Consider the following 25,238-nt stretch of genomic DNA (forward strand, 5'->3'; position numbering starts at 1 on the left):
TTATCCAGAGGGTGGTGAGTCCACGGAATTCTTTGACACAAATGGCTGTGGAGGCCAAGTCGTTGGGTATACTTAAAGCAGAGGTCGAGAGGTTCTTGATTTGTCATGGCGTCAAAGGTTACCAAGGCAGGAGAATGCGGTTGAGATGGATAATAAATCAGCCAAAATGGAATGGCAGAGTACACTCAATGGGCCAAATGGCCTTATTCTACTTTATGTCTTTGGTCTTATATCGTGCACCAGGCGGCGTCAAATACCACAAAGATCGTCAAACTAAAGCTGATATCCAGGGACAGATATGAGGAAAGGGAACCAAAATCCAGACTAATGCTGCTCCTATGTCCCATGGGGTCTCTGTCAGAGATCAAGTGACAGCGAGCACGTTTTCCCAGCATGGAAATGGCTAATATCAGGGGACAGTTATTTAAGGTGATTGGTGGGAAGTACAGGAAGATGTTATTGGTAAGTTCTTTTACCCAGAGAGTGGTGGGTGTGTGGAATATACTGCCGGGGCTGGGATAGGGGTGAATATTTATTTTATTTAGAGATAAAGTATGGTAACAGACTTCCAGCTCAGTGAGCCCGTGCCATGCCGTCCCATCATACCCACGTGACCAATTAACGCACTAACCTGTATGTCTTAGGAACGTCGAGGAAAACCTATGGAAACCAACATGGTCACAGCGAGAACTTAAAGGCAGTGACGGGAATTGAACCCAGGTCACTTGTGCTGTAAAGCATTATGCTAACCACTATGCTACCAGGGAATTTAACAGACTCTTTGATAGACACGGGGATCAAATTTATCAACATTTGACTGTACATATATATAACCAGATGAAACAACGTTCCTCCAGACTACGGTGCACCCATGTACAGTGTACTGTGTATGTTAATCAAAATGGCTTCTTTGGTTTGTTAAGAGTAGGAATGCTTCTTTGTATGATAACTGCTTTCTCACACAGTTGTTTAGCTTCGGACTTGCTGATATCGGGATTGTATTCATTTGTTGACCAATGCGGAATGTTATTTTGTCTTGTGGGTCTGGGAGCGGGTGTTTCGAGGTCTTTTCAGGGGAGGCAGGAAGAAGACGCCGAGGAAGGTGGACGTGCGCTGGACTGCTCGGTCGACCACCGGGGTGGTCCCAGGTGCGAGGACGTGGAGGTCGAAGGAAAGTGACGAGGGGTCGAATGGTTCGATGTTTGAGCTCCAACGATGTGCCTAAACTGAACGAACCTTGATAAGTTGCCGCCTTTTACTTTATTTTTCTTCAAATATACTGTATTGCATAGTACTCTCTTAGTTTTAGTAAAATCTTTAAAGTGCATTCCATAATGGTATCTAGTGTGAGTTTGATATTGTGTGTGTGCGTGCGGAATAAACTTGATTCCCACAGCACCTGCGTGTGTGGGAGGTGGGGTTGGTGAGTGACTGGATCTCCTTTTCCCCTAGACATATACCAGCCTGTTGGGTGAGTGTTACACCCATAAAACATATATCACTCACAGCACATAAAACAAAATATTCCCATTAATTAATTAATAAAATATATTCCAAAAACACATGTAGTAATATGCAGCACAGTTAAACTGTAAACAGCTCACTGTCGTAATGATGAGACCTCGGTGGTGACAAGGTATTCATTAGACTCACAGCCCGAGGGAAGAGGCTGTTACCCAGTCTTGCAGTCCTAGTCCTGATGCTCCTGTACCTCCTTCCTGACGGTAGAGGGTCAGAGGGATTGTGGGATAGTTGGTAGGGATCCTCAACAATACTTCGGGCCCTATGTCTGCAATGCTCTGGGTAAATGTCAAAAGTAGTGGGGAGGAAGACCCCAGTGATCCACTCAGTGATTTTTACTGTTCTCTCTCTGTGGGGTCTTGTGGTCTGAAGCCTTGCAGCTTCCGTACCACATGGTGATGCAGCCAGGCAGGGCGGTCTCGATGGCGTTTTGGTAGGGAGTGGGGGTGGGGAGCATTACATGCCGCATTGTCCTCAGAAAGTGCAGACGCAGCTGGGCCTTCTTGACCAGTGAGGAGGCGTTATAGGACATAGGAACATAAGACATTACAGCACAGTCCAGGCCCTTGGGCCCATGATGTTGTGCTGACCTTTTAACCAATCTCAACTTCCCCTCCTACATAACACAACATTTTTCTACCAGCCATGTTGCTATCTGTTAAATGTTTCTGCTGTATCTGCCTCCAGCACCAGTCCCAGAAGTGCATTCCAGACACTCGCTACTTTTCGTAAAATAAAACTTACCTCTGTCATACCCCCTATAACTTCCTTCGACCGCCTTAAAATTAACCCCCGCTGAATGAGCTGTTACCATCCAGAGGAAAAGTCTCCGGCTGTCCCACGGAAAGTGCGGGTTTTCCTGCAGTTTCTGCCCACAGTCCGATGACATACGGTTAGTAAGTTCATGGATCGTTGTAAATTCCCCGTGGTTAGTTAGGGTTAAATCGGGGAATTGCTGGGTGGCGGCCTGGAGAGGCGGAAAGGTGGAAAGGCCTGTTCCATGCTGTATTTCAAAAAATAACTAAGAGTGGGGTATGAGCTGTAAAGAGTAAGGAACTGCTCAGACACCAGGAGAACAGACATTAGCTGCAGGTTAGGGTCCAGGGAAGATCGTGACAGGAAAATGGAGGTCTACGTGGGAGAGAAGATCGATCTTGGAGTAGGTTAAAGGATCATCGTGGGCCGAAGGGCCTCTACTGTGATGTAATGTTCTATGTTCTACAGCTGGGTCAAAGAGAGAGGTTAATCTTGTGCCTGCAGGGAAGAGGAGGCGGTGCGGTTTGGGAGAGGATTCTGGTGCTCAGGGCCCAGTCAAGCAAAGGTGAACCGGCTGGAGGCAATGCTGGAAATGAGCTGGAGTGACGGAGAAGGAACGAGATCCCGAGAGGCTATTGGTCCGTAGGTAATCAAGGAGACAGGGTGAGGGCAGGAGTCACATTGCTCCGAGTACAGGCAGGCAGTGATGGTATGCCCCCTGTATTGCCCCTGATCTCACTCACAGAGATCGTTGTCTGTACTGAAGACTAACTAGGTCTGGCTGAGGGCAGGTTTCTTGCAGGCTTTAAGGAATTGGGGAATGCTGCGAACACAGAGCCTTTACCCTCCCTTCTAACCACAATCTCTTTGACCCTGTACCATCAGGCAGGAGGTAACATAGCATTAGGACAAGACTGTTAGAAAGGGAATCAGTTTCTTCCCCCAGGATGTGAGATTTCTGAACTCCCTGTGTTATACTGTTTACTTTTTAACTTGCAACATATATGCTCCTTATTATCTACTCATTTATTTGTGGTAAATTACTTTAGGGGTGATGGTATGGAGACACATCTCTATCAAAGGAGATGCAAGGTGCACCTTCCCTCTGCTGGCATGCAAGGACACCATTGGGCAAAGTATAGCACCCACTTAGCGCCCGATCAGGATCACGTGAAGCCACGGGAGCAGGTGGTGGACGATCGTACGAGCAGCTGGCGCAGATCACAAGTCCTGGTTAAGTGATCACTGACACCAGGTAGATTATCTCTGAAGAGTATTTCAATGGCTGGCGTCACCCGTCTTGTAAAGACATGGCCCAGAAGAAGGCAAACCACTTCCGTGGGAAAATTTGCCAAGAACAATCATGGTCATGGAAAGATCACACTCACATATCCCATAGTGATGATGGTGGATGTGTGTGTTATATGTATTCTGTTCTGCACCTTGGTCTGAAGGAATGTTGTTTTCTTTGGCAGTATACGTGCATACGGTTGAACGACAATAAACTGTACTTGAACTTGAATACATACTCGTAAAATCTCGCGGCAAATGTAGGCGATCCACTCCTCCTTCAGCGTGTTTCCCTTGGTGTTTTTGATCAGGTCTGTTACCGAGCCAGCGCCACAGAACTCCATCACCAGCTGGAAAACACAGGCATGGGCTGAGTACGTCACCAGATTTCTACAGGGGGAGAGCATTCTGACTGGTCACGTCACTGTCCGGTCTGAGGAGGCCGCCACACAGGATCAGCAAGCTGTAAACTCTGCCAGCTCCATCATGGGCACTGACCTCCCCACCATCGAGGGCACCTTCAAAAGGCAAAACCTTAAAGCAGCATCCATCACCCAGGAGCCTGAAGACACAGAAACACGTTAGGACCAGCTTCTTTCCCTCCTCAGTCAGATTTCTGAGTGGACAATGGACCCGCGGACACCACCTCAATATTTTGTTCTGTTTTTGCATTGCTTATTTATACAGTTTGCTTTATGTATTACAACGTACTGCTGCCGCAAAACAACAGGTTTCACAACATACACTCAGCAGCCACTTTATTAGGTACACCTGTACACCTGCTTGTTAAGGCAAATATCTAATCAGCCAATCACGTCGCAGCAGCTTAATGCATAAACGCACGCAGGCACGGTCAAGAGGTTCAGCTGTTGTTCAGATCAAACATCAGAATGGGGACGAAACGTGATCCAAGTGACTTTGGCCATGAAATGAGTGTTGGTGCCAGATGGGGTGGTTTGAGTATCTCAGAAACTGCAGTGGATTGAGTGTATGTTTATTGTATATTTTAGTTTATTTGCTGTCTTGCACTGCTGTTGCCGCACAACGAATTTCATGACAAATACCAGCAATAATAAACTTCATTCTGATTCAATAAAATGGTAAATTGGTTCATTATTGTAATGCTTACTGAGGTATAGTGAATAAATTACCTTGCTCAGGGTATCTCTTAATGACTACAATTCTTTGTATCATTCTGGAAATTTCTGGAAGCCTCTCTGGTGCTGCATTATTTGAACAGGGCTATCTGATTGGTTACCTTTTATCTACAAATTTGCATGTGTCAGGTCTGCACTGGCAGGCATCTCCCAGTTTTCACCCAGCTAATAGGAGTTAACTGCCACTCATTAGTAACGTGTTACCTGCAGTCTATTTAAACCCATTTCTCATCCACAATCCATGATCACCCATCGAACCCACCAGGCCTCAATCAGTTGCTCCTAGCCTTCACTTACCTTGTAGTCTTGTGCGTTAAGTTCTCTCTTGTTTTGTGACCCCTTGTGGCTTATTATTTTGCAATTTATTGTTAAAGTGATCTCCACTGCTCTGCATTCGGGTTGAGCCTCCTCCACATTTCCTGGCAGAATGGAACATTTCTTATCTAAAGGACTGAGCACATTCCACTCCCCCCCCCCCCCCCCCGCATTGTTTTCTTCTTTTAGCAGCTGGACTTTTACAGCTCAACATTTCCAATTTTCTCTTTTTTTGTTAGTGCTTTTTCTCTCTTTTTGCACTACTTATTTAATTTAACTTTTTTAAAAAAATACATGTACTTTAATTGTAATTTACAGATTTCATTATTATGCATTGCAATGTACTGCTGCCACATAACAACAAATTTCATGACAGTGCTTCTGATTCTGATCCTAATAAAATTATTCTGAAGCAGCAAGTTTTAAGCCTCTTCCTCGCCTTCCAAAAGAACGTTGGATCAAAACATCAGAATGGAACAATAGTCATGTTGGATTCCTATGTTTTAATCTAAGGTTCTTTCAAAAGTCAGGAAAGAGACTAATGCTTCACCATCATTTTATTAAGAGTTGATCGAATGAAAGAACCAGGAGCAGAGAGTGACAAAGGTCTGCTAGGTGAAGGGAAAGCTAAAATTAAGAAGGTTTGCATTTACAGGTGTCCTCCGTTTTTCGAACTTTCGCTTTACGTCAACTCGTTGTTACGAAAGACCTACATTAGTTACCTGTTTTCGCTAACAGAAGGTGTTTTTACTGTTACGAAAAAAGGCAGCGCGTGCTGAGCAGCCGAGCTCCTTCCCCAGAACTGCATTCTAGCCACCATTGCTTAAACACGTGCCCGTGAGCATCTGTGCTTTATGTCGATTTATCTTGTGCATCCGTTAGCAAGATGAGTTCTAAGGTATCAGAAAAGCCTAAAAGAGCGCGTAAGGGTGTTACACTTAGCATAAAACTAGACATAATTAAGGTGAACGAAGTAAGGAAATAGTGAGTTTGGCTAAGGGTTTGTGGAAGTTGACAAAGATGATGTTGAAGAGGTTTTGGCATCCCATGACCAAGAACTGACAGATGAAGAGCTGATGAAGAGGAAAGGATAACAATCGAAACCGAACGCAGTAGCGAATTGCCCGAAAGTGAAGACATCCAGGAACAAAACATGAAGCAATTGCGTGAGATTTTCACTGCCATTGACAACGCTGCAATGATTGCAGAAAAGTATGACTTTAATTTTGAAAGGGTACATCAGTTTAGGGCAGGTTTGCAGGATGGTTTGAGTGCTTACAAAGAACTGTATGATGGAAAAATGCACGAGGCTAAGCAATCAAGCACACTGTCATTTTTCAAGCCTTCCACATCAGCCACAGCAGACGACGAAACTCGGCCTTCGACATTGAGGCAGGCAGACATACAGAAAGGTGATCTGCCTGCCCTGATGGAAACAGACGACGATGAGATGACACCCCAGTCTCCCAGCACCCCAACCTTTGACGACTCAGCCTAACACACCATCATCAGTGACCTCACCGTCTTCCCGATTCCGGTAAGTGAAACTACACTGGATGTATATTATTTCTACTTTACATAAGCTGTGTATTTTTATGTGTTATTCGGTAGCTTCATAGCTTAAAGTATACTGGAAAGAGTGCTTCTACCGAGAGAGCTTGTGCCGAGTGTTTGCCGGGAGTGCTTGCGCCGTGTGTTTCTGCCGGGAGCCCTTGTGCCGAGTGTTTCTGCCGGGAGCGCTTGCGCCGTGTGTTTCTGCCGGGAGCCCTTGTACCGTGTGTTCCTGCCGGGAGCCCTTGTGCCGAGTGTTTCTGCCGGGAGCGCTAGTGCCGAGTGTTTGCCGGGAGTGCTTGTGCCGTGTGTTTCTGCTGGGAGCGCTTGCGCCGTGTGTTTCTGCCGGGAGCCCTTGTACCGTGTGTTTCTGCCGGGAGCGCTAGTGCCGAGTGTTTGCCGGGAGCGCTTGCGCCGTGTGTTTCTGCCGGGAGCCCTTGTGCCGTGTGTTTCTGCCGAGAGAGCTTGTGCCGTGTGTTTCTGCCGGGAGCGCTTGTGCTGTGTGTTTCTGCCGGGAGCCCTTGTGCCGTGTGTTTCTGCCGGGAGAGCTTGTACCGAGTGTTTCTGCCGGGAGCGCTTGTGCCGAGTGTTTCTGCCAGGAGAGCTTGTACTGAGTGTTTCTGCCGGAAGCCCTTGTACCGTGTGTTTCTGCCGGGAGAGCTTGTACTGAGTGTTTCTGCCGGGAGCCCTTGTACCGTGTGTTTCTGCCAGGAGAGCTTGTACTGAGTGTTTCTGCCGGAAGCCCTTGTACCGTGTGTTTCTGCCGGGAGAGCTTGTACTGAGTGTTTCTGCCGGGAGCCCTTGTACCATGTGTTTCTGCCGGGAGCCCTTGTACCGTGTGTTTCTGCCGGGAGCCCTTGTACCGTGTGTTTCTGCCGGGAGAGCTGGTACCGAGTGTTTCTGCCGGGAGCCCTTGTACCATGTGTTTCTGCCGGGAGCCCTTGTACCGTGTGTTTCTGCCGAGAGAACTTGCGCCGAGTGTTTCTGCCGGGAGCCCTTGTACCGTGTGTTTCTGCCGGGAGCGCTTGTGCCGTGTGTTTCTGCCGGGAGAGCTTGTGCCGTGTGTTTCTGCCGGGAGCGCTTGTGCCGTGTGTTTCTGCCGGGAGCCCTTGTGCCGTGTGTTTCTGCCGGGAGCCCTTGTGCCGTGTGTTTCTGCCGGGAGCCCTTGTGCCGTGTGTTTCTGCCGGGAGCCCTTGTGCCGTGTGTTTCTGCCGAGAGAGCTTGTGCCGTGTGTTTCTGCCGAGAGAGCTTGTACCGTGTGTTTCTGCCGGGAGCGCTTGTGCTGTGTGTTTCTGCCGGGAGCCCTTGTGCCGTGTGTTTCTGCCGGGAGAGCTTGTACCGAGTGTTTCTGCCGGGAGAGCTTGTACCGAGTGTTTCTGCCGGAAGCCCTTGTACCGTGTGTTTCTGCCGGGAGAGCTTGTACTGAGTGTTTCTGCCGGGAGCCCTTGTACCATGTGTTTCTGCCGGGAGCCCTTGTACCGTGTGTTTCTGCCGGGAGCCCTTGTACCGTGTGTTTCTGCCGGGAGAGCTTGTACCGAGTGTTTCTGCCGGGAGCCCTTGTACCATGTGTTTCTGCCGGGAGCCCTTGTACCGTGTGTTTCTGCCGAGAGAGCTTGTGCCGAGTGTTTCTGCCGGGAGCCCTTGTACCGTGTGTTTCTGCCGGGAGCGCTTGTGCTGTGTGTTTCTGCCGGGAGCCCTTGTGCCGTGTGTTTCTGCCGGGAGAGCTTGTGCCGTGTGTTTCTGCTGAGAGCCCTTGTGCCGTGTGTTTCTGCTGAGAGCCCTTGTGCCGTGTGTTTCTGCTGAGAGCCCTTGTGCCGTGTGTTTCTGCCGGGAGCGCTTGTGCCGTGTGTTTCTGCTGGGAGCCCTTGTGCCGTGTGTTTCTGCCGGGAGAGCTTGTACCGAGAGTTTCTGCTGGGACCCCTTGTGCCGTGTGTTTCTGCTGAGAGCCCTTGTGCCGTGTGTTTCTGCCGAGAGCCCTTGTGCCGAGTGTTTCTGCCGGGAGCCCTTGTGCCGTGTGTTTCTGCCGAGAGCCCTTGTGCCGTGTGTTTCTGCCGGGAGCCCTTGTGCCGTGTGTTTCTGCCGGGAGCCCTTGTGCCGTGTGTTTCTGCCGGGAGCCCTTGTGCCGTGTGTTTCTGCCGGGAGCCCTTGTGCCGTGTGTTTCTGCCGGGAGCCCTTGTGCCGTGTGTTTCTGCCGGGAGCCCTTGTGCCGTGTGTTTCTGCCGGGAGCCCTTGTACCGTGTGCTTCTGCCGGGAGCCCTTGTACCGAGTGTTTCTGCTGAGAGCCCTTGTGCCGTGTGTTTCTGCCGGGAGCCCTTGTGCCGTGTGTTTCTGCCGGGAGCCCTTGTGCCGTGTGTTTCTGCCGGGAGCCCTTGTGCCGTGTGTTTCTGCCGGGAGCCCTTGTGCCGTGTGTTTCTGCCGGGAGCCCTTGTACCATGTGTTTCTGCTGAGAGCCCTTGTGCCGTGTGTTTCTGCCGGGAGCTCTTGTACCGAGTGTTTTTGCCGGGAGTGCAGCTGAAAAGCTTGCGTGACGTTTTCGCTGCGGTGGACAGTGCTACAATAATTGTGGAAAAGTATTCCTACATTATATAGGCTGTGTATTTATCAGATCATTCCTGCTTTTACTATATGTTACTGTTATTTTAGGTTTTATATGTTATTTGGCATGATTTGGTAGGTTATTTTTTGGGTCTGCGAATGCTCACAAATTTTTCCCATATAAATAAATGGTAATTGTTTCTTCACTTTACGACATTTCGGTTTATGAACCATTTCATAGGAACGCTCTACCTTTGAATTACGGGGAAAACCTGGAGCTATTTTATACCCATAGAGATAAGGCGAATTCCATTCAAATTCATAGATAAGCATCAACTAATGAAAAAGCACTTATTCAATAATGCAGAATAAAGAAATTTCCAGAACTTTCCAGAACTGTATATCCACAAGGAGGTGTATAAAACTTGCATATACATATAGGAACTACTTAAAATATGAGCAGATAATTAATTGTTAAACAACAATTAATCAGTTTAATCTAAGAATTAAACAGCTGGATCCCACAATAGGCATTTGGCTCTGTTGATTACCCTCCCTTCCTTGCACAGTCTTGTCCACTACACGGGGTCGTAAGGAGGTCCTTTACCCATAGCTGGTCGTCCACGCCTGGAGGGTTCTTCTTAATGAAGGCGCCATAGTACGTGGCGATGTTTCGATGGTGAGAATACTTTTTTAGCATATTTATCTCCTGTTTGATCTCCTCTTCTTCATCCTGTGAGAAGGAACAAAATCTCAGCCTCATTCACCCATGACAATCATGCCCACCAAAGACACAGACTTCTGTTTAAAGATTACATCAAAATACCAAAGTACACAGTGAAATGCAGTGTTTGTATCAATGGCCAACACAGTCAAAGCATGGTGCACATGTCCAGCCCAAGTTAGGGTCCACCAGTTACCCATTGACAGGAATGTAGATGGAATAGGCAGATGAGCAGGCTGGCATGGACTAGAGAGGCCAAAGGGCCTGTCCCTATGTCATAGTTCTCTATTACTAGAAAACATAGAAAACCTACAGCACAATACAGGCCCTTCACCCCACAAAGTTGAGCCGAACACATCTCTACCTTAAAATTACTAGGCTTACCCATAACCCTCTATTTTTCTAAGCTCCACGTACCTATCCAGGAGTCTCTTAAAAGACCCTATCCTATCCGCATCCACCACCGTTGCCAGCAGCCCATTCCATGCACTCACCACTCTCTGAGTAAAAAACTTACCCCTGACGTCTCTTCTGTATCTACTCCCCAGCACCTTAAACCTGCATCCTCTTGTGGCAACCATTTCAGTCCTGGGAAAAAGCCTCTGACTATCCACACGATCAATACCTCTCATCATCTTGTACACCTCTATCAGGTCACCTCTCATCCTCTGGCGCTCCAAGGAGAAAAGGCTGAGTTCACTCAACCTACTCTTATAACGCATGCTCCCCAATCCAGGCAACATCCTTGTAAATCTCCTCTGCACCCTTTCTATGGTTTCCACATCCTTCCTGTAGCGAGGCGACCAGAACTGAGCACAATACTCCAAGTGACCAGGATCCTACATAGCTGCAACATTACCTCTCGGCTCCTAAATTCAATTCCACGATTAATGAAAGCCAATACACCATATGCCTTCTTAACCACAGGGTCAACCTGCGCAGCTGCTTTGAGCGTCCTATGGACTCGGACCCCAAGATCCCTCTGATTCTCCACACTGCCAAGAGTCTTACTATTAATACTATATTCTGCCATCATATTTGACCTACCAATATGAACCACTTCACACTTATCTGGGTTGAACTCCATCTGCCACTTCTCAGCCCAGTTTTGCATCCTATCAATGTCCTGCTGTAACCTCTGACAGCCCTCCACACTACCCACAACACCTCCAACCTTTATGTCATCAACAAACTTACCAACCCATCCATCCACTTCCTCATCCAGGTCATTTATTAAAATCATGAAGAGTAAGGGTCCCAGAACAGATCCCTGAGTCACACCACTGGTCACCGACCTCCATGCAGAATATGACCCGTCTACAACCACTCTTTGCCTTCTGTGGGCAAGCCAGTTCTGGATCCACAAAGCAATGTCCCCTTGGATCCCATGTCTCCTAACTTTCTCAATCAGCCTTTGATGGGGTGCCTTGTCAAATGCCTTGCTGAAATCCATATACACTACATCTACTACTCTTCCTTCATCAATGCGTTTAGTCACATCCTCAAAAAATTCAATCTGGATTTTTCCTACATAATTACTGTACTCAATTATGTAGGATATCACAGGACAGAAACAGACTGTATGGCCCAGCTAGTATGTGCCGAACTAGTATTCTGCCCAGTCTTATTGACCCACAGTTGGACCATACCCCTCACTGCCTCTCCCATCCATATATCTATCCAAACTTTTCTCAAATTTTGAAATCAAACCCACATCCACCACTTTCACTGGCAACTTGTTCCATATTCTCACCACGCACTGAGTGAAGAAATTCCCCTCCCCAGGTTCCCCTTAAACATCTCACCTTTCACCCTTAACCTATGACCTCTAGTTCTTGTGTCACCCAACCGAGTGGAAAAAGCTTGCTTATATTTACCCTGCATATACCCCTCATCATTTTATCAAATCTTTCCTCAATCTCCTATACCCCAGAGTCATAGGGTGATAGTCTACAGCACAGAAACAGGACCTTCAGCCCATCTAATCCATGCTAAACTATTTTTCTGCCTAGTTCAACTTTTCCCAGTAGCTCACGTCCTGAGTCCCAGACACATTCTAGTAAATTTTTCTCTGCTCTTTCTTTCAAGTTTATTGATATCGCTCTGATAGGGAGGTTCAAAGTGCAAAGTAAATTTATTATCAACGTATTAACAGTATACGTCACCATACACTACTGCGAGATGCATTTTCTTCAAGGCATTCACAGCAGGTACAAAGAAACACAATAGAATCAATGAAAACCCCTGTTTATCAAGTCCTCAAGTCCTGGCAACATCTTTGTAAATCTTTGCAAGCAGAACGGCACAAAGTGCTCCATACTCTGAGTAGACGGTCTCTGCAGGGTGAAGGGCCTGTTCCTGTGCTGTACTGGTCTATGTTTCAATACTTGGCCTCACCAAGCTCTTCCCAATTCCTGGCAAGGTCTCACCCTACCCCTGTCCCCACCAACTCCTTTGCCTCCATCGGGTCCTCTTGCGGCCTCCCGTGTCCCTCCTATCATCCCACAATCTCATCAGGCAGGCAGTATGGTAGGACTCGGATGAGGACCTTCCCCCAGGCCGTGAGATTACGGAGCTCCCTGCCGCCACCCAGATCTCATCTCATATGAAGCGCCAGAAGCGTTGTACTGTTTGCTTTTTAACTTGTGTCATAAATGCACCTCATGTTAAATGCCAATCTTCTGGAACATATTTTATTATTTCTTAATTTATTTACACCCCCCAACCACCACAAATTCATCATTTCCTGCCAGAGTCACTTTCTATACAGACATTCCTGTGCCTAGTGTCTCTCTATGGACACACATACAATCAATGTATATAAGTTATTGTATTGCAGTTCATTTGTGTTTCCTGCATTTATAGTGTGTTAGTTTAATTATTGTTTCTTTATTTCTGCAGTTTTTTGGTGGAACCGGAGTAACAATTAGTTTGTTCTCCTTTACACCTGTATGCAGTAAATGCTGTTAAACAATCTTGAATCTTGGTAACGTTACTTGTGTATGAGTTATACTGTCACGTACTGTGTTGTGCACCTTGGTCCAAAGGAACATTGTTTGGTTTGGTGGTGTACATGTGTGCTGCTGAATGACAATCAACTTGAAATTGAATTATCTCTTTTAGTCCACATGCTGATGCTTGGATGGTTACAAAGTCTATTAAAGGTGACACTCAGATAGGTGGTGTTGAGAGTAAAGAAGGTTATCAGGAGTTTTTGATTAGGTGGGTAAGTGGGCAACGAAGTGCATCTTAACTTAGATGCGCAAGGTGCTGAAATTCGGGAGGGCAAATTGGGTCAGAACTTTCACAAGGAGTGGGGAGCTTTGTAAAACAGAGGAAATGAGTACAAGTCCATGGTTCTTTCAAAGTGGAGTCATGGTAGACAGGGTGGAGAAGAAGGAATTTAGCACGCTGCCCTTCATCAGTCAGGGTAGTTTTACAGAAGTTGGGACGCTATGTTTCACATAGCCTAGCAATTAGCATAACACCATTACAGCTCCAGCAACCCGGGTTCAATTCCCACCACTGTCTGTAAGGAGTTCATACATTCTCCCCATAACTTCAGCGGATTCCTCCCACATTCCAAAGACATGCAATCAATAGATTAATTGATCACATGGGTGTAATTGGACAACAGGTGTAATTGATCACACCAGTGTAATTGATCATACTGGTGCAACTGGATGACATGGGTGTAATTGAGCAACACTGGCTCGTTGGACCACCAGGGTCCAATACTGTATTTCTAAATAACATGCTGTAAGAACTGACAAAGAAGTTCGGCTCGAAACGTCGATTGTTTATTCCCCTCCATTGATTAGATTCAACGCTGGCTTGGGTTGAGAAGGCAGAGGCTCGCTCTGACCAGAGGTACACTGGTGTGTTTGGTCACTGTAGATTCATTGAGTGTGAAGGGCCTGTTATACTGTACTGTATAGAAACATAGAAACCTACAGCACATTCAGGCCCCACAGCCCACAACGTTGTGCCGACCATGTTACCAACTCCAGAAACTGCCTGGAATTTCCCTAACACATAGCCCTCTGCTTTTCTAAGCTCCATGTACCTATCTAAGAGTCTATCTAAGAAACCCCATGATCTCACTGATTGTCCACATTGCCAAGAGTCTTGCCATTCATACTATATTCTGTCTTCAAATCTGCCCTACTGAAATGAACCACTTCGTACTTCTCTGGGTTGAACTCCATCTGCCACTTCTCAGCCCAGTTTTGCATCCTATCAATGTCCCGCTGTAACCTCTGACAGCCCTCCACACTATCCACGACACCCAAACTTTTGTGTCATCAGCAAACTTACTAAACCACACTTCTACTTCCTCATTCAGGCCATTTATAAAAATCACAAAGACAGACCTCTGCAGAAAACCACTGGTCACCGTGCTCCAAGCAGAATACAAACCACCTACAACGGCCCTTTGCCTTCTGTGGGCAAGCCAGTTCTGGATCCACAAAGCAAGGTCTCCTTAGATCCCATGCCTCATTACTTTCTGAATAAGCCTTGCATGGGGAACCTTATCAAGTGCCTTACTGAAATCCATATACACTACATCCACTGCTGCACCTTCATCAATGTGTTTTGTTACATCCTCAAAGCATTCAATCAGGTTTGTCTCTCCAAATGCTCATAAATCTTGCCTCTCAGGATCTTCTCCAACAACTTGCCCTCCAGTGAAGTAAGACACTGGTCTATCATTTCCTTTGTTATCTCTACTCCCTTTCTTGAACAAGGGAACAACGTTTGCAACCCTCCAATCCTCCGGTACTTCTCCCGTCCCTATTGATGATGCAAAGATCATCACCAGAGGCTCAGCAATCTCCTCCTTTGCCTCCCACAGTAACCTGGGGTGTATCTCATCCGGTCCCAGCAACTTATCTAACTAAATACCTTTCAAAAGCACCAGAACATCCTCTTTCTTAATATCTATACACTCAAGTGTTTCAATCTGCTCTATGTCATCCCCACAAATGCTAAGGTCCATTTCCCTGGTGAACACTGAAACAAAGTATACATTAAGTACCTCTGCTACCTCCTCCAACTCCATGCATATTTCTACCGTCGCACATGATTGGTTCTATTCTCACACGGCTCAACTTCTTGCTCTTCACATACTTGCAGAATGCTTTGGGGTTTTCCTCAATCCTGCTCATCAAGGCCTTCTCATGGGTCCTTCTAGCTCTCTTAATTTCACTCTTGAACTCCTTCCTGGCACCCTTGAAATTTCTGAGAGCTCTAACAGCACCTAGTTTCTTGAACCTTTCGTAAGCTTTTCTTTTCTTCCTAACTAGATTTTCTACATCCTTTGTACAGCATGGTTCCTTTACCCTACCATCCTTTCCCTGACTCAATGGTACATACCTCTACAGAACGTCATGGAAATATTCCCTGAACAATTACCACATTTCTGCCGTGCATTTCCCTGAGAACATCTGCTCCCAATTTATGTCCCAAGTTCTTGCCTAATAGCATCATATTTCCCAGTACCCCAATTGAGCATTTTCCCAAATTATCTGCTCCTATCCTTCTCCAGTGCTATGGTGAAGGAGATACAGTTGTGATCATACCCTCAAAATGCTCTCCTACTGAGAGATCTGACACCTGACCAGATTCATTTCCCAATACCAGGTCAACCACAACATTTCCTCAAGATGGTTCCTCAAGAAACCTTCCTGAACACACCTAACAAACTCCACTCCCTCCAAGCCTCCTTGCTCTAAGGAAATGCCAGTCAATATGAGGAACGTTAAAATCTCCATTCCAGAATCTGCCTCCCTATCTGCTCCTCGATGTCTCTGTTACTATTGCAGGTCTATAAAAACACCCAGTACAGTTATTGCCCCTTCCTGTTTCTGACTTCCACCCACACTGACTCAGTAGACAATCCCTCCACGACTTCTCCTTTTCTGCAGCCGTGATACTATCCCTGATTAGCAAAGCAACTTCTCCACGTCTTTTGCCTCCCTCCCTGCTATTTTTGAAACATCTAAAGCCTGGCACATTCAGCAGCCATTCTTGCCCCTGAGATATCCAAATCTCTGTAATGGCCACAATGTCACAGTTCCATGTATTGTTCCATGCTCTAAGTTCATCCTCCTTGTTTACAATACTCCTTGCATTAAAATAGACAACTCTCAAACCGGCTGGCTGAGTACATCTTTATCATCTGCCTAACCTTCCTCACAAACTCCCTACAACCTGCTTCTACTTGTGCTCCAACCTCCCTGTCCTCTGCCTCTTCACCTCAGTTCACACCCCGCTGCAAAACTAGTTTAAACTCTCCCCAATACCGTTAACAAATCTCCCTGCCAGGATATTGGTCCCCCTGCTTTATATTCAAGTCCTGCTGAGTCATTGAGAATATTTAGAGAGGATGGTGGAAGACTTGATTTGTCATGGTGTCAAAGGTTATGGGGAGAAAACAGGGGAATGGGGTAACAGTGACAGACCCGTCCCCACCGGTACCGTACCCCAGTGTTACACAATGACAGACCCGTCCCCACCGGTACCGTACCCCGGTGTTACACAGCGACGGACATGTCCCCACTGGTACCGTACCCCGGTGTTACACAGTGACGGACCCGTCCCCACCGGTACCGTACCCCGGTGTTATACAGTGACGGACCCGTCCCCACCGGTACCGTACCCCAGTGTTACACAATGACAGACCCGTCCCCACCGGTACCGTACCCCGGTGTTACACAGCGACGGACATGTCCCCACTGGTAACGTACCCCAGTGTTACACAGTGACGGACCCGTCCCCACCGGTACCGTACCCCGGTGTTATACAGTGACGGACCCGTCCCCACCGGTACTGTACCCCAGTGTTATACAATGACGGACCCGTCCCCACCGGTACTGTACCCGGGTGTTACACAGTGACGGACCCGTCCCCACTGGTACTGTACCCCAGTGTTATACAATGACGGACCCGTCCCCACCGGTACTGTACCCCGGTGTTATACAGTGACGGACCCGTCCCCACTGGTACCGTATCCCGGCGTTACACAGTGACAGACCCGTCCCCACCGGTACCGTACCCCGGTGTTATACAGTGACGGACCCGTCCCCACCGGTACCGTACCCCGGTGTTATACAGTGACGGACCTGTCCCCACCAGTACCGTACCCCGGTGTTACACAGTGACAGACCTGTCCCCACCGGTACCGTACCCCGGTGTTACACAGCGACGGACCCGTCCCCACCGGTACCGTACCCCAGTGTTACACAGCAACGGACCTGTCCCCACCAGTACTGTACCCAGGTGTTACACAGCGACGGACCCGTCCCCACCGGTACCGTACCCCGGTGTTACACAGCGACGGACACATCCCCACCGGAACCGTACCCCGGTGTTACACAGCGACGGACCCGTCCCCACTGGTACCGTACCCCGGTGTTACACAGCGACAGACCCGTCCCCACCGGTACCGTACCCCAGTGTTACACAGCGACGGACACATCCCCACCAGTACCGTACCCCGGTGTTACACAGCGACGGACCCGTCCCCACCGGTACCATACCCCGGTGTTATACAGTGACAGACCCATCCTCACCGGTACCGTACCCGGGTGTTACACAGTGACGGACCCGTCCCCACCGGTACTGTACCCCAGTGTTATACAGTGACAGACCCATCCTCACCGGTACCGTACCCGGGTGTTACACAGTGACGGACCCGTCCCCACCGGTACTGTATCCATGAGTTTTATAGAAACACACCATTCCCTACAGAGAGCTGTCCACACCAGCACTGTGTACAGTGACAGACCCATCCCCTCCGGTACCGTACCCCGGTGTTACACAGCGACGGACCCGTCCCCACCGGTACTGTATCCATGAGTTTTATAGTAACACACCATTCCCTACAGAGATCTGTCCACACCAGCACTGTGTACAGTGACAGACCCGTCCCCACCGGTACTGTATCCATGAGTTTTATAGTAACACACCATTCCCTACAGAGAGCTGTCCACACCAGCACTGTGTACAGTGACAGACCCGTCCCCACCAGTACCATACCCCGGTGTTACACAGTGACAGACCCGTCCCCTCAGAACTCTGCAGCATCTTACCCCAGTGACGTCCATGACCTTGATTGCAGCCAGCTGACCCGTTTTGACATGGCGACCCTGTAGAGCAAACAAATGAAAGGAATGTCAGACAGGAATCATCGAGAGGTGGAGTCCCCATTTCCACGTCCCACAGTAACAAGACTCCGGCAGACAATCCAGAGTGCAGGCTGCCGTGAGATGGTCAGTCTACATCCCCAACCTCCATGGGATGGTCACTCTGCCATCCCCAACCTCCATGGGATGGTCACTCTGCCATCCCCAACCTCCATGGGATGGTCACTCTGCCATCCCCAATCTCCATGGGATGGTCACTCTGCCATCCCCAACCTCCATGGGATGGTCACTCTGCCATCCCCAACCTCCATGGGATGGTCACTCCGCCATCCCCAACCTCCATGGGATGGTCACTCCGCCATCCCCAATCTCCATGGGATGGTCACTATGCCATCCCCAACCACCATGGGATGGTCACTCTGCCATCCCCAACCTCCATGGGATGGTCACTCTGCCATCCCCAACCTCCATGGGATAGTCACTCTGCCATCCCCAATCTCCATGGGATGGTCACTCTGCCATCCCCAACCTCCATGGGATGGTCACTCTGCCATCCCCAACCTCCATGGGATGGTCACTCTGCCATCCCCAAACTCCATGGGATGGTCACTCTGCCACCCTCAACCACCATGGGATGGTCACTCTGCCATCCCCAACCTCCATGGGATGGTCACTCTGCCACCCTCAACCTCCGTGGGATGGTCACTCTGCCATCCCCAATCTCCATGGGATGGTCACTCTGCCAACTCCAACCTCCATGGGATGGTCAGTCTGCCAACTCCAACCTCCGTGGGATGGTCACTCTGCCACACTCAACCTCCATGGGATGGTCACTCTGCCATCCCCAACCACCATGGGATGGTCACTCTGCCATCCCCAAACTCCATGGGATGGTCACTCTGCCACCCTCAACCACCATGGGATGGTCACTCTGCCATCCCCAACCTCCATGTGATGGTCACTCTGCCATCCCCAACCTCCATGGGATGGTCACTCTGCCATCCCCAATCTCCATGGGATGGTCACTCTGCCATCCCCAACCTCCGTGGGATGGTCACTCTGCCACACTCAACCTCCATGGGATGGTCACTCTGCCATCCCCAACCACCATGGGATGGTCACTCTGCCATCCCCAACCTCCATTGGATGGTCACTCTGCCACCCTCAAACTCCATGGGATGGTCACTCTGCCACCCTCAACCTCCATGGGATGGTCACTCTGCCATCCCCAACCTCCATGGGATGGTCAGTCTGCCATCCCCAACCTCCATGGGATGGTCACTCTGCCATCCCCAACCTCCATGGGATGGTCACTCTGCCATCCCTAACCTCCATGGGATGGTCACTCTGCCATCCCCAATCTCCGTGGGATGGTCACTCTGCCATCCCCAATCTCCATGGGATGGTCACTCTGCCATCCCCAATCTCCGTGGGATGGTCACTCTGCCATCCCCAATCTCCGTGGGATGGTCACTCTGCCATCCCCAACCTCCGTGGGATGGTCACTCTGCCACACTCAACCTCCATGGGATGGTCACTCTGCCATCCCCAACCACCATGGGATGGTCACTCTGCCATCCCCAACCTCCATGGGATGGTCACTCCGCCATCCCCAACCTCCATGGGATGGTCACTCTGCCATCCCCAAACTCCATGGGATGGTCACTCTGCCACCCTCAACCACCATGGGATGGTCACTCTGCCATCCCCAACCTCCATGGGATGGTCACTCTGCCACCCTCAACCTCCGTGGGATGGTCACTCTGCCATCCCCAATCTCCATGGGATGGTCACTCTGCCAACTCCAACCTCCATGGGATGGTCAGCCTGCCATCCCCAATCTCCATGGGATGGTCACTCTGCCATCCCCAACCTCCATGGGATGGTCAGCCTGCCATCCTCAACCACCATGTGATGGTCACTCTGCCATCCCCAACCTCCATGGGATGGTCACTCTGCCATCCCCAACCTCCATGGGATGGTCACTCTGCCAACTCCAACCTCCATGGGATGGTCAGTCTGCCAAATCCAACCTCCATGGGATGGTCAGACTGCCAACTCCAACCTCCATGGGATGGTCACTCTGCCATCCCCAATCTCCGTGGGATGGTCACTCTGCCATCCCCAATCTCCATGGGATGGTCACTCTGCCATCCCCAACCTCCATGGGATGGTCAGTCTGCCATCCTCAACCACCATGTGATGGTCACTCTGCCATCCCCAACCTCCATGGGATGGTCACTCTGCCATCCCCAACCTCCATGGGATGGTCAGTCTGCCAACTCCAACCTCCATGGGATGGTCAGTCTGCCAACTCCAACCTCCATGGGATGGTCACTCTGCCATCCCCAATCTCCATGGGATGGTCACTCTGCCATCCTCAACCTCCATGGGATGGTCACTCTGCCAACTCCAACCTCCATGGGATGGTCAGTCTGCCAACTCCAACCTCCATGGGATGGTCACTCTGCCATCCCCAACCTCCGTGGGATGGTCACTCTGCCATCCCCAATCTCTGTGGGATGGTCAGTCTGCCACCCCCAATCTCCGTGGGATGGTCACTCTGTCATCCCCAACCTCCGTGGGATGGTCACTCTGCCATCCCCAACCTCCATGGGATGGTCACTCTGCCATCCCCAACCTCCGTGGGATGGTCACTCTGCCATCCCTCAACCACCATGGGATGGTCACTCTGCCATCCCCAACCTCCGTGGGATGGTCACTCTGCCATCCCCAATCTCCATGGGATGGTCACTCTGCCATCCCCAACCTCCATGGGATGGTCACTCTGCCATCCCCAACCTCCATGGGATGGTCAGTCTGCCAACTCCAACCACCATGGGATGGTCACTCTGCCATCCCCAACCTCCATGGGATGGTCACTCTGTCATCCCCAATCTCTGGATACATGGCAGGGGAATCAATTCCCTCTATGCTCTTCAAATCCTACTCAGGCATGAAAACGTCTCTGGTCCTCTGCTGTAGCCCACCCACTCCCTTCAAGGTTCGACATGTTGTGCATTCAGAGATACCCTGCACGCCACTATGTCAGTTTGGACCAGTCTGGCCATTCTCCTTTAACCTCTCTCATTAACAAGGTGTTTTCACTTGCTGAATGGATTTCCTTTTGTTTGTCAAACCATTTTGTAAACTATGTGTCTAAATCCCAGGAGATCAGCAGTTTCTGAGATACTCAAACCACCCCATCTGGCACCAACAATCATTCCATAGTAGAAGTCAATTAGATCAAAATTCTTCCCCATTCTGATGTTTGATGTGAACCTTTTTTCTGTATCAGGAGTGAGTAAAGGGGTGGAGAAGGTGGGAGAGGAGGAGACAGTGACAAAGAATGAAGGGAAGAGGGGACAGAACACAGCTTACAATTTTGTGCCAACATTTTAGACTACTCTAAGTCCAATCTAACTTTTCCCTCCCACCGACCCTTCTTTTCTCTCTCATACAGTACCTATAAAAAATATTTCCCCATTTGGAAGTTTTCATGTTTTATTGATTTACAACATTGAATTACAATGCATTTAAATTGACTTTTTTTTACACTGATCAGCAGAAAAAAATCTCTTTCATGTCAAAGTGAATACAGATATCAGCGATCAAAATTAGTTATGAATATAGAAACCAAAGCAATTGATTGCATAAGTATTCACCCCCTTTAATATGACACACCAAATCTTCAGTGGTGCCGCCAATTGGTTTTAGAAGACACATAATTTATTAAATGGAGATCTCCTGTGTGCAGACACAGTGTTTCAATTATAGTGAAAATACACCTGTATCTGGAATGTCCAATTGCTGGTGAGTTAGTATCCTGGCAAAAACTACACCATGAAGACAAAAGAACACTCCAAGCAACTCCACGAAAAGTTTATTGAAAAGTACAAGTCAGGAGATGGATACAAGAACATTTCCAAGTCTCTGAATATCCATTGGAGTACAGTTAAGCCAATTATCAAGAAATGGAAAGAATATGACACAGATGTAAATCTGCCTAGAGCTGGCTATCCTTAAAAACTGAGTGATCGTGCAAGAAGGGAACTAGTGAGGGAGGCCACAAAGAGACCATGATAACTCTGGAGGAGTTACAAGCTTCAGTGGCTGAGATGGGACAGACTGCACATACAATTGCTGCCCAGGAGCTTCACTGCAGTCACAGCTTTATGAGAGAGTGGTAAAATGAAATCCACTGCTGAAAAAAAACTCACAGAGTTTGCCAGAAGGCATGTGGGAGACTCTGACGTCAGATAGAAGAAGGTTCTATGGTCTGATGGAAACATAATTGAGTTTTTTGGCCATCAAACTAAAGGCTATGTTTGGCATAAGCCAAACATCACACATTATCAAAAACACACCATCCCTACTGTGAAGCTTCACTGCAGTAGGCCCTGGAAGACTTGTGAAGGTAGAGGGTAACGTGATTGCAGCAAAATACAGGGAAATCCTGGAAGAAAACCTGATGCGGTCTGCAAGAGAACGTGACCTAGGAAATGATCAAGTATAAAGTCAAAGCTACACAGGAATGGCTTGAAAACAGCAAGGTTATTGCCATGGAGTGGCCAAGTCAGAGTCCATAAAAAATGTTGTTCACTCATGATCCCCATGCAATCTGACAGAGCTTGAGCAGTTTTGGAAAGAAGAATGGGGAAAAATTGTAGTGTCCTGATGTGCAAAGCTGATAGAGACCCGTCCACACAGACTCAAGGCTGCAATTGCTGCCAAAGGTGCATCTTCCAATTTGAAGGGGGTGAGTAATTATGCTATCAATTATTTTGTGTTTAATAACTGTAATAAGTTCAGACCAATTTGCAGAAATTTGCTTCACCTTGACACAAGAGTTTTTTCTGTTGATCAGTGTCAAATAAGCAAAATTAAATGCACTGTATTTCAATGTTGTACAATAATAAAACATGAACACTTCCAAAAGTGGCCGCTGTAGATAGATAGATGGATAAATACCTAATTGGTCCCAATGGAAGTTACAGTATCACATAAGGATGACAGGAGCACAGATATACAAATATTACAAGGGAAGTAAACTTGATCAGTCAGGGCAACAAAGGATATGGCGAGAAGGCAGGTTAAATGGGATCCCGGATCAGCCATGATGGAATGGTGGAGCAGTCTTGATGGGCTGAATGGCCTAACTTTGCTCCTATGTCTTATGGTCTAAGAATAAAAAATAAGTTACCTTAAAAATAAGATGTACAAGATTTCCAAGTCAATGATTACGAGGGTCTTTTAGGCAGATGTCCTGAATGCATCTGCCACTACCACTACACATGGCTGGATATTCCATGCACTCACCACATACCACATGCTTTCTAATCCAGGCACAGTACATTGGACAGCGCAGGCCCTTCAGCCCATTTTGTTGTGCTGCCCTTTTCACCCACTCCTCAATCAATTTATTCCTTCCCTCCCACATCATCCTCCTTTATCTTTCACTCACGTGCCAAGAAGGCGGAAGGTTCACACTAAACTTTCAGTTTAAGTTGGCACTGGTGAAGCCCAGTCACTACTTTTCAGCAGCAAACAAAACAAAGTAAACAACTAAATACTTTATTAATATCGATCACCGCAAGCAATGGAGAGGCGAGGGGAGTCGAGGCAGAGTCATGAAGAGCAGACGTGAGGCAGAGTCAAGGTCATGTGTGATCGAGGCAGAATCGGGGTGAGCAGAGGTGAGGTTGAGTCGAGACTCCTCCAGGAGCGAAGAAAGGCCCGCAGTTTGACCGACTTTAAGCACTGGGCTGAATTGGAAAGGCTAGCTATGGTCCAAATCATGCCAGCAGGATCCAGTCTCCAGAGCAGTCTGAGATCAAAGAATGGCCTGATGTTTAGACAATTTAAGTGCCAGAGCCAGAGTGAAAAGGTCTGCGTGTTGGGACCACAGGAGAATGACAGGCCTGATCTGCTCAGTTCTACATGTTGCTCTGCGATGTTTACTCAATTCTGTGCTGAACTGAGGCTGTGCCTGCTCCAGCCGCAGTGATGCTTTGCTTTGGTTCTGAACTCAGGCCTTGGCCTGTTCCAGTTCTGAACTCAGGCTGTGGCCTGGTCTGGCTGCAGTGATGTCTTGCTTTGGTTCTGAACTCAGGCTGTGGCCTGCTCCGGTTCTGAACTCAGGATGTGGCCTGCTCTGGTTCTGAACTCAGGCTGTGGCCTGCTCCGGTTCTGAACTTAGGCTGTGGCCTGCTCCGGTTCTGAACTCAGGTTGTGGCCTGCTCCGGTTCTGAACTCAGGGTGTGGCCTGCTCCGGTTCTGAACTCAGGCTGTGGCCTGGTCTGGCTGCAGTGATGTCTTGCTCCGGTTCTGAACTCAGGCTGTGGCCTGGTCTGGCTGCAGTGATGTCTTGCTTTGGTTCTGAACTCAGGCTGTGGCCTGGTCTGGCTGCAGTGATGTCTTGCTTTGGTTCTGTGGATTCATGTAAAACTTCAGTTCTGATTGCTATTGCTTACTTTTACTACTTGCTTTTTCTCTCTGCATTTGGGTGTTTGGTGGTCTTCTATTCTGTTACAGTTCTTTTGGGCTTCTTTGTGGCCGCCTGTTAGGAGACAAATCTCAAGGTTGTATAATGTATACATACTTAAATATTAAATGTACTTTGAACTTTGAATCAAGTCAAGAGCGTGAGAGATGTTCCAAGCAACAGCTGAAAATGTGAAGGCATCTTTACCGGATGCTTGAAGTACCAGCTCAGCACAAGGTGTCCGAACAGTGATTCCGGCCGTATTCCTCCTGCTCAACCTCTTGATCAAAGGAGGAATCCAAGAATATGAAAGTAAGGATGTAATGCTGAGGCTTGTTAAGGCACTGGCCAGACTGCACTTGCAGTATTGGCCCCTTGTGTAAGAAAGGAATGTGCTGGCATTGGAGGCGGTCCAGAGGAGGTTTATGAGAATGATTCCAGGAAAGAAAGGGTTAATGTATGGGGAACATTTAATGGCTCTGGGCCTGTTTTTGCTGGAGTTTAGAAGAATGGGGGGGGGGGGGGTGGAATCTCATCGAAGCCTATCGATTATTGGAAGGCCAAGATAGAGTGGACATGGAGAGAGGATGTTTCCTATCGTGGGGAGTCTAGGATGAGAGGGCACAGACTCGGATGGAGGGACATAGATTTAAAACAGAGGTGAATTTAGCCGGGGGTGGTGAATCTGTGGAATTCATAGCCACAGATGCTTTGGAGGCCAAGTCATTGAGTATATTTGAAGTGGAGATTGATAATTT

At 48.4% G+C, this 25,238-nt stretch overlaps 1 protein-coding gene across 5 annotated transcripts in view; it reads right to left on the minus strand.

Annotated features, from left to right (window-relative positions):
* Positions 1–25,238, minus strand: part of LOC132406278 (traf2 and NCK-interacting protein kinase-like) — a 268,579-nt gene that overhangs the window by 157,363 nt on the left and 85,978 nt on the right. For all 5 annotated transcript variants that reach the window (XR_009516121.1, XM_059991712.1, XM_059991697.1 and 2 more), the window contains exons 3-5: positions 17,943–17,999; positions 9,733–9,858; positions 3,807–3,917 (exon numbers count right to left, since the gene is read on the minus strand). Coding sequence is in view for 4 of the 5 variants with exons in the window: in XM_059991712.1 (XP_059847695.1) it covers positions 3,807–3,917; positions 9,733–9,858; positions 17,943–17,999 (294 nt within the window). In the remaining variant the exon portion in view is untranslated. The remainder of the gene's footprint in view (positions 1–3,806; positions 3,918–9,732; positions 9,859–17,942; positions 18,000–25,238) is intronic.

The sequence above is a fragment of the Hypanus sabinus genome, chromosome 2 (genome assembly GCF_030144855.1).
Source record: "Hypanus sabinus isolate sHypSab1 chromosome 2, sHypSab1.hap1, whole genome shotgun sequence".
NCBI classification, from domain to species: Eukaryota; Metazoa; Chordata; class Chondrichthyes; order Myliobatiformes; family Dasyatidae; genus Hypanus; species Hypanus sabinus.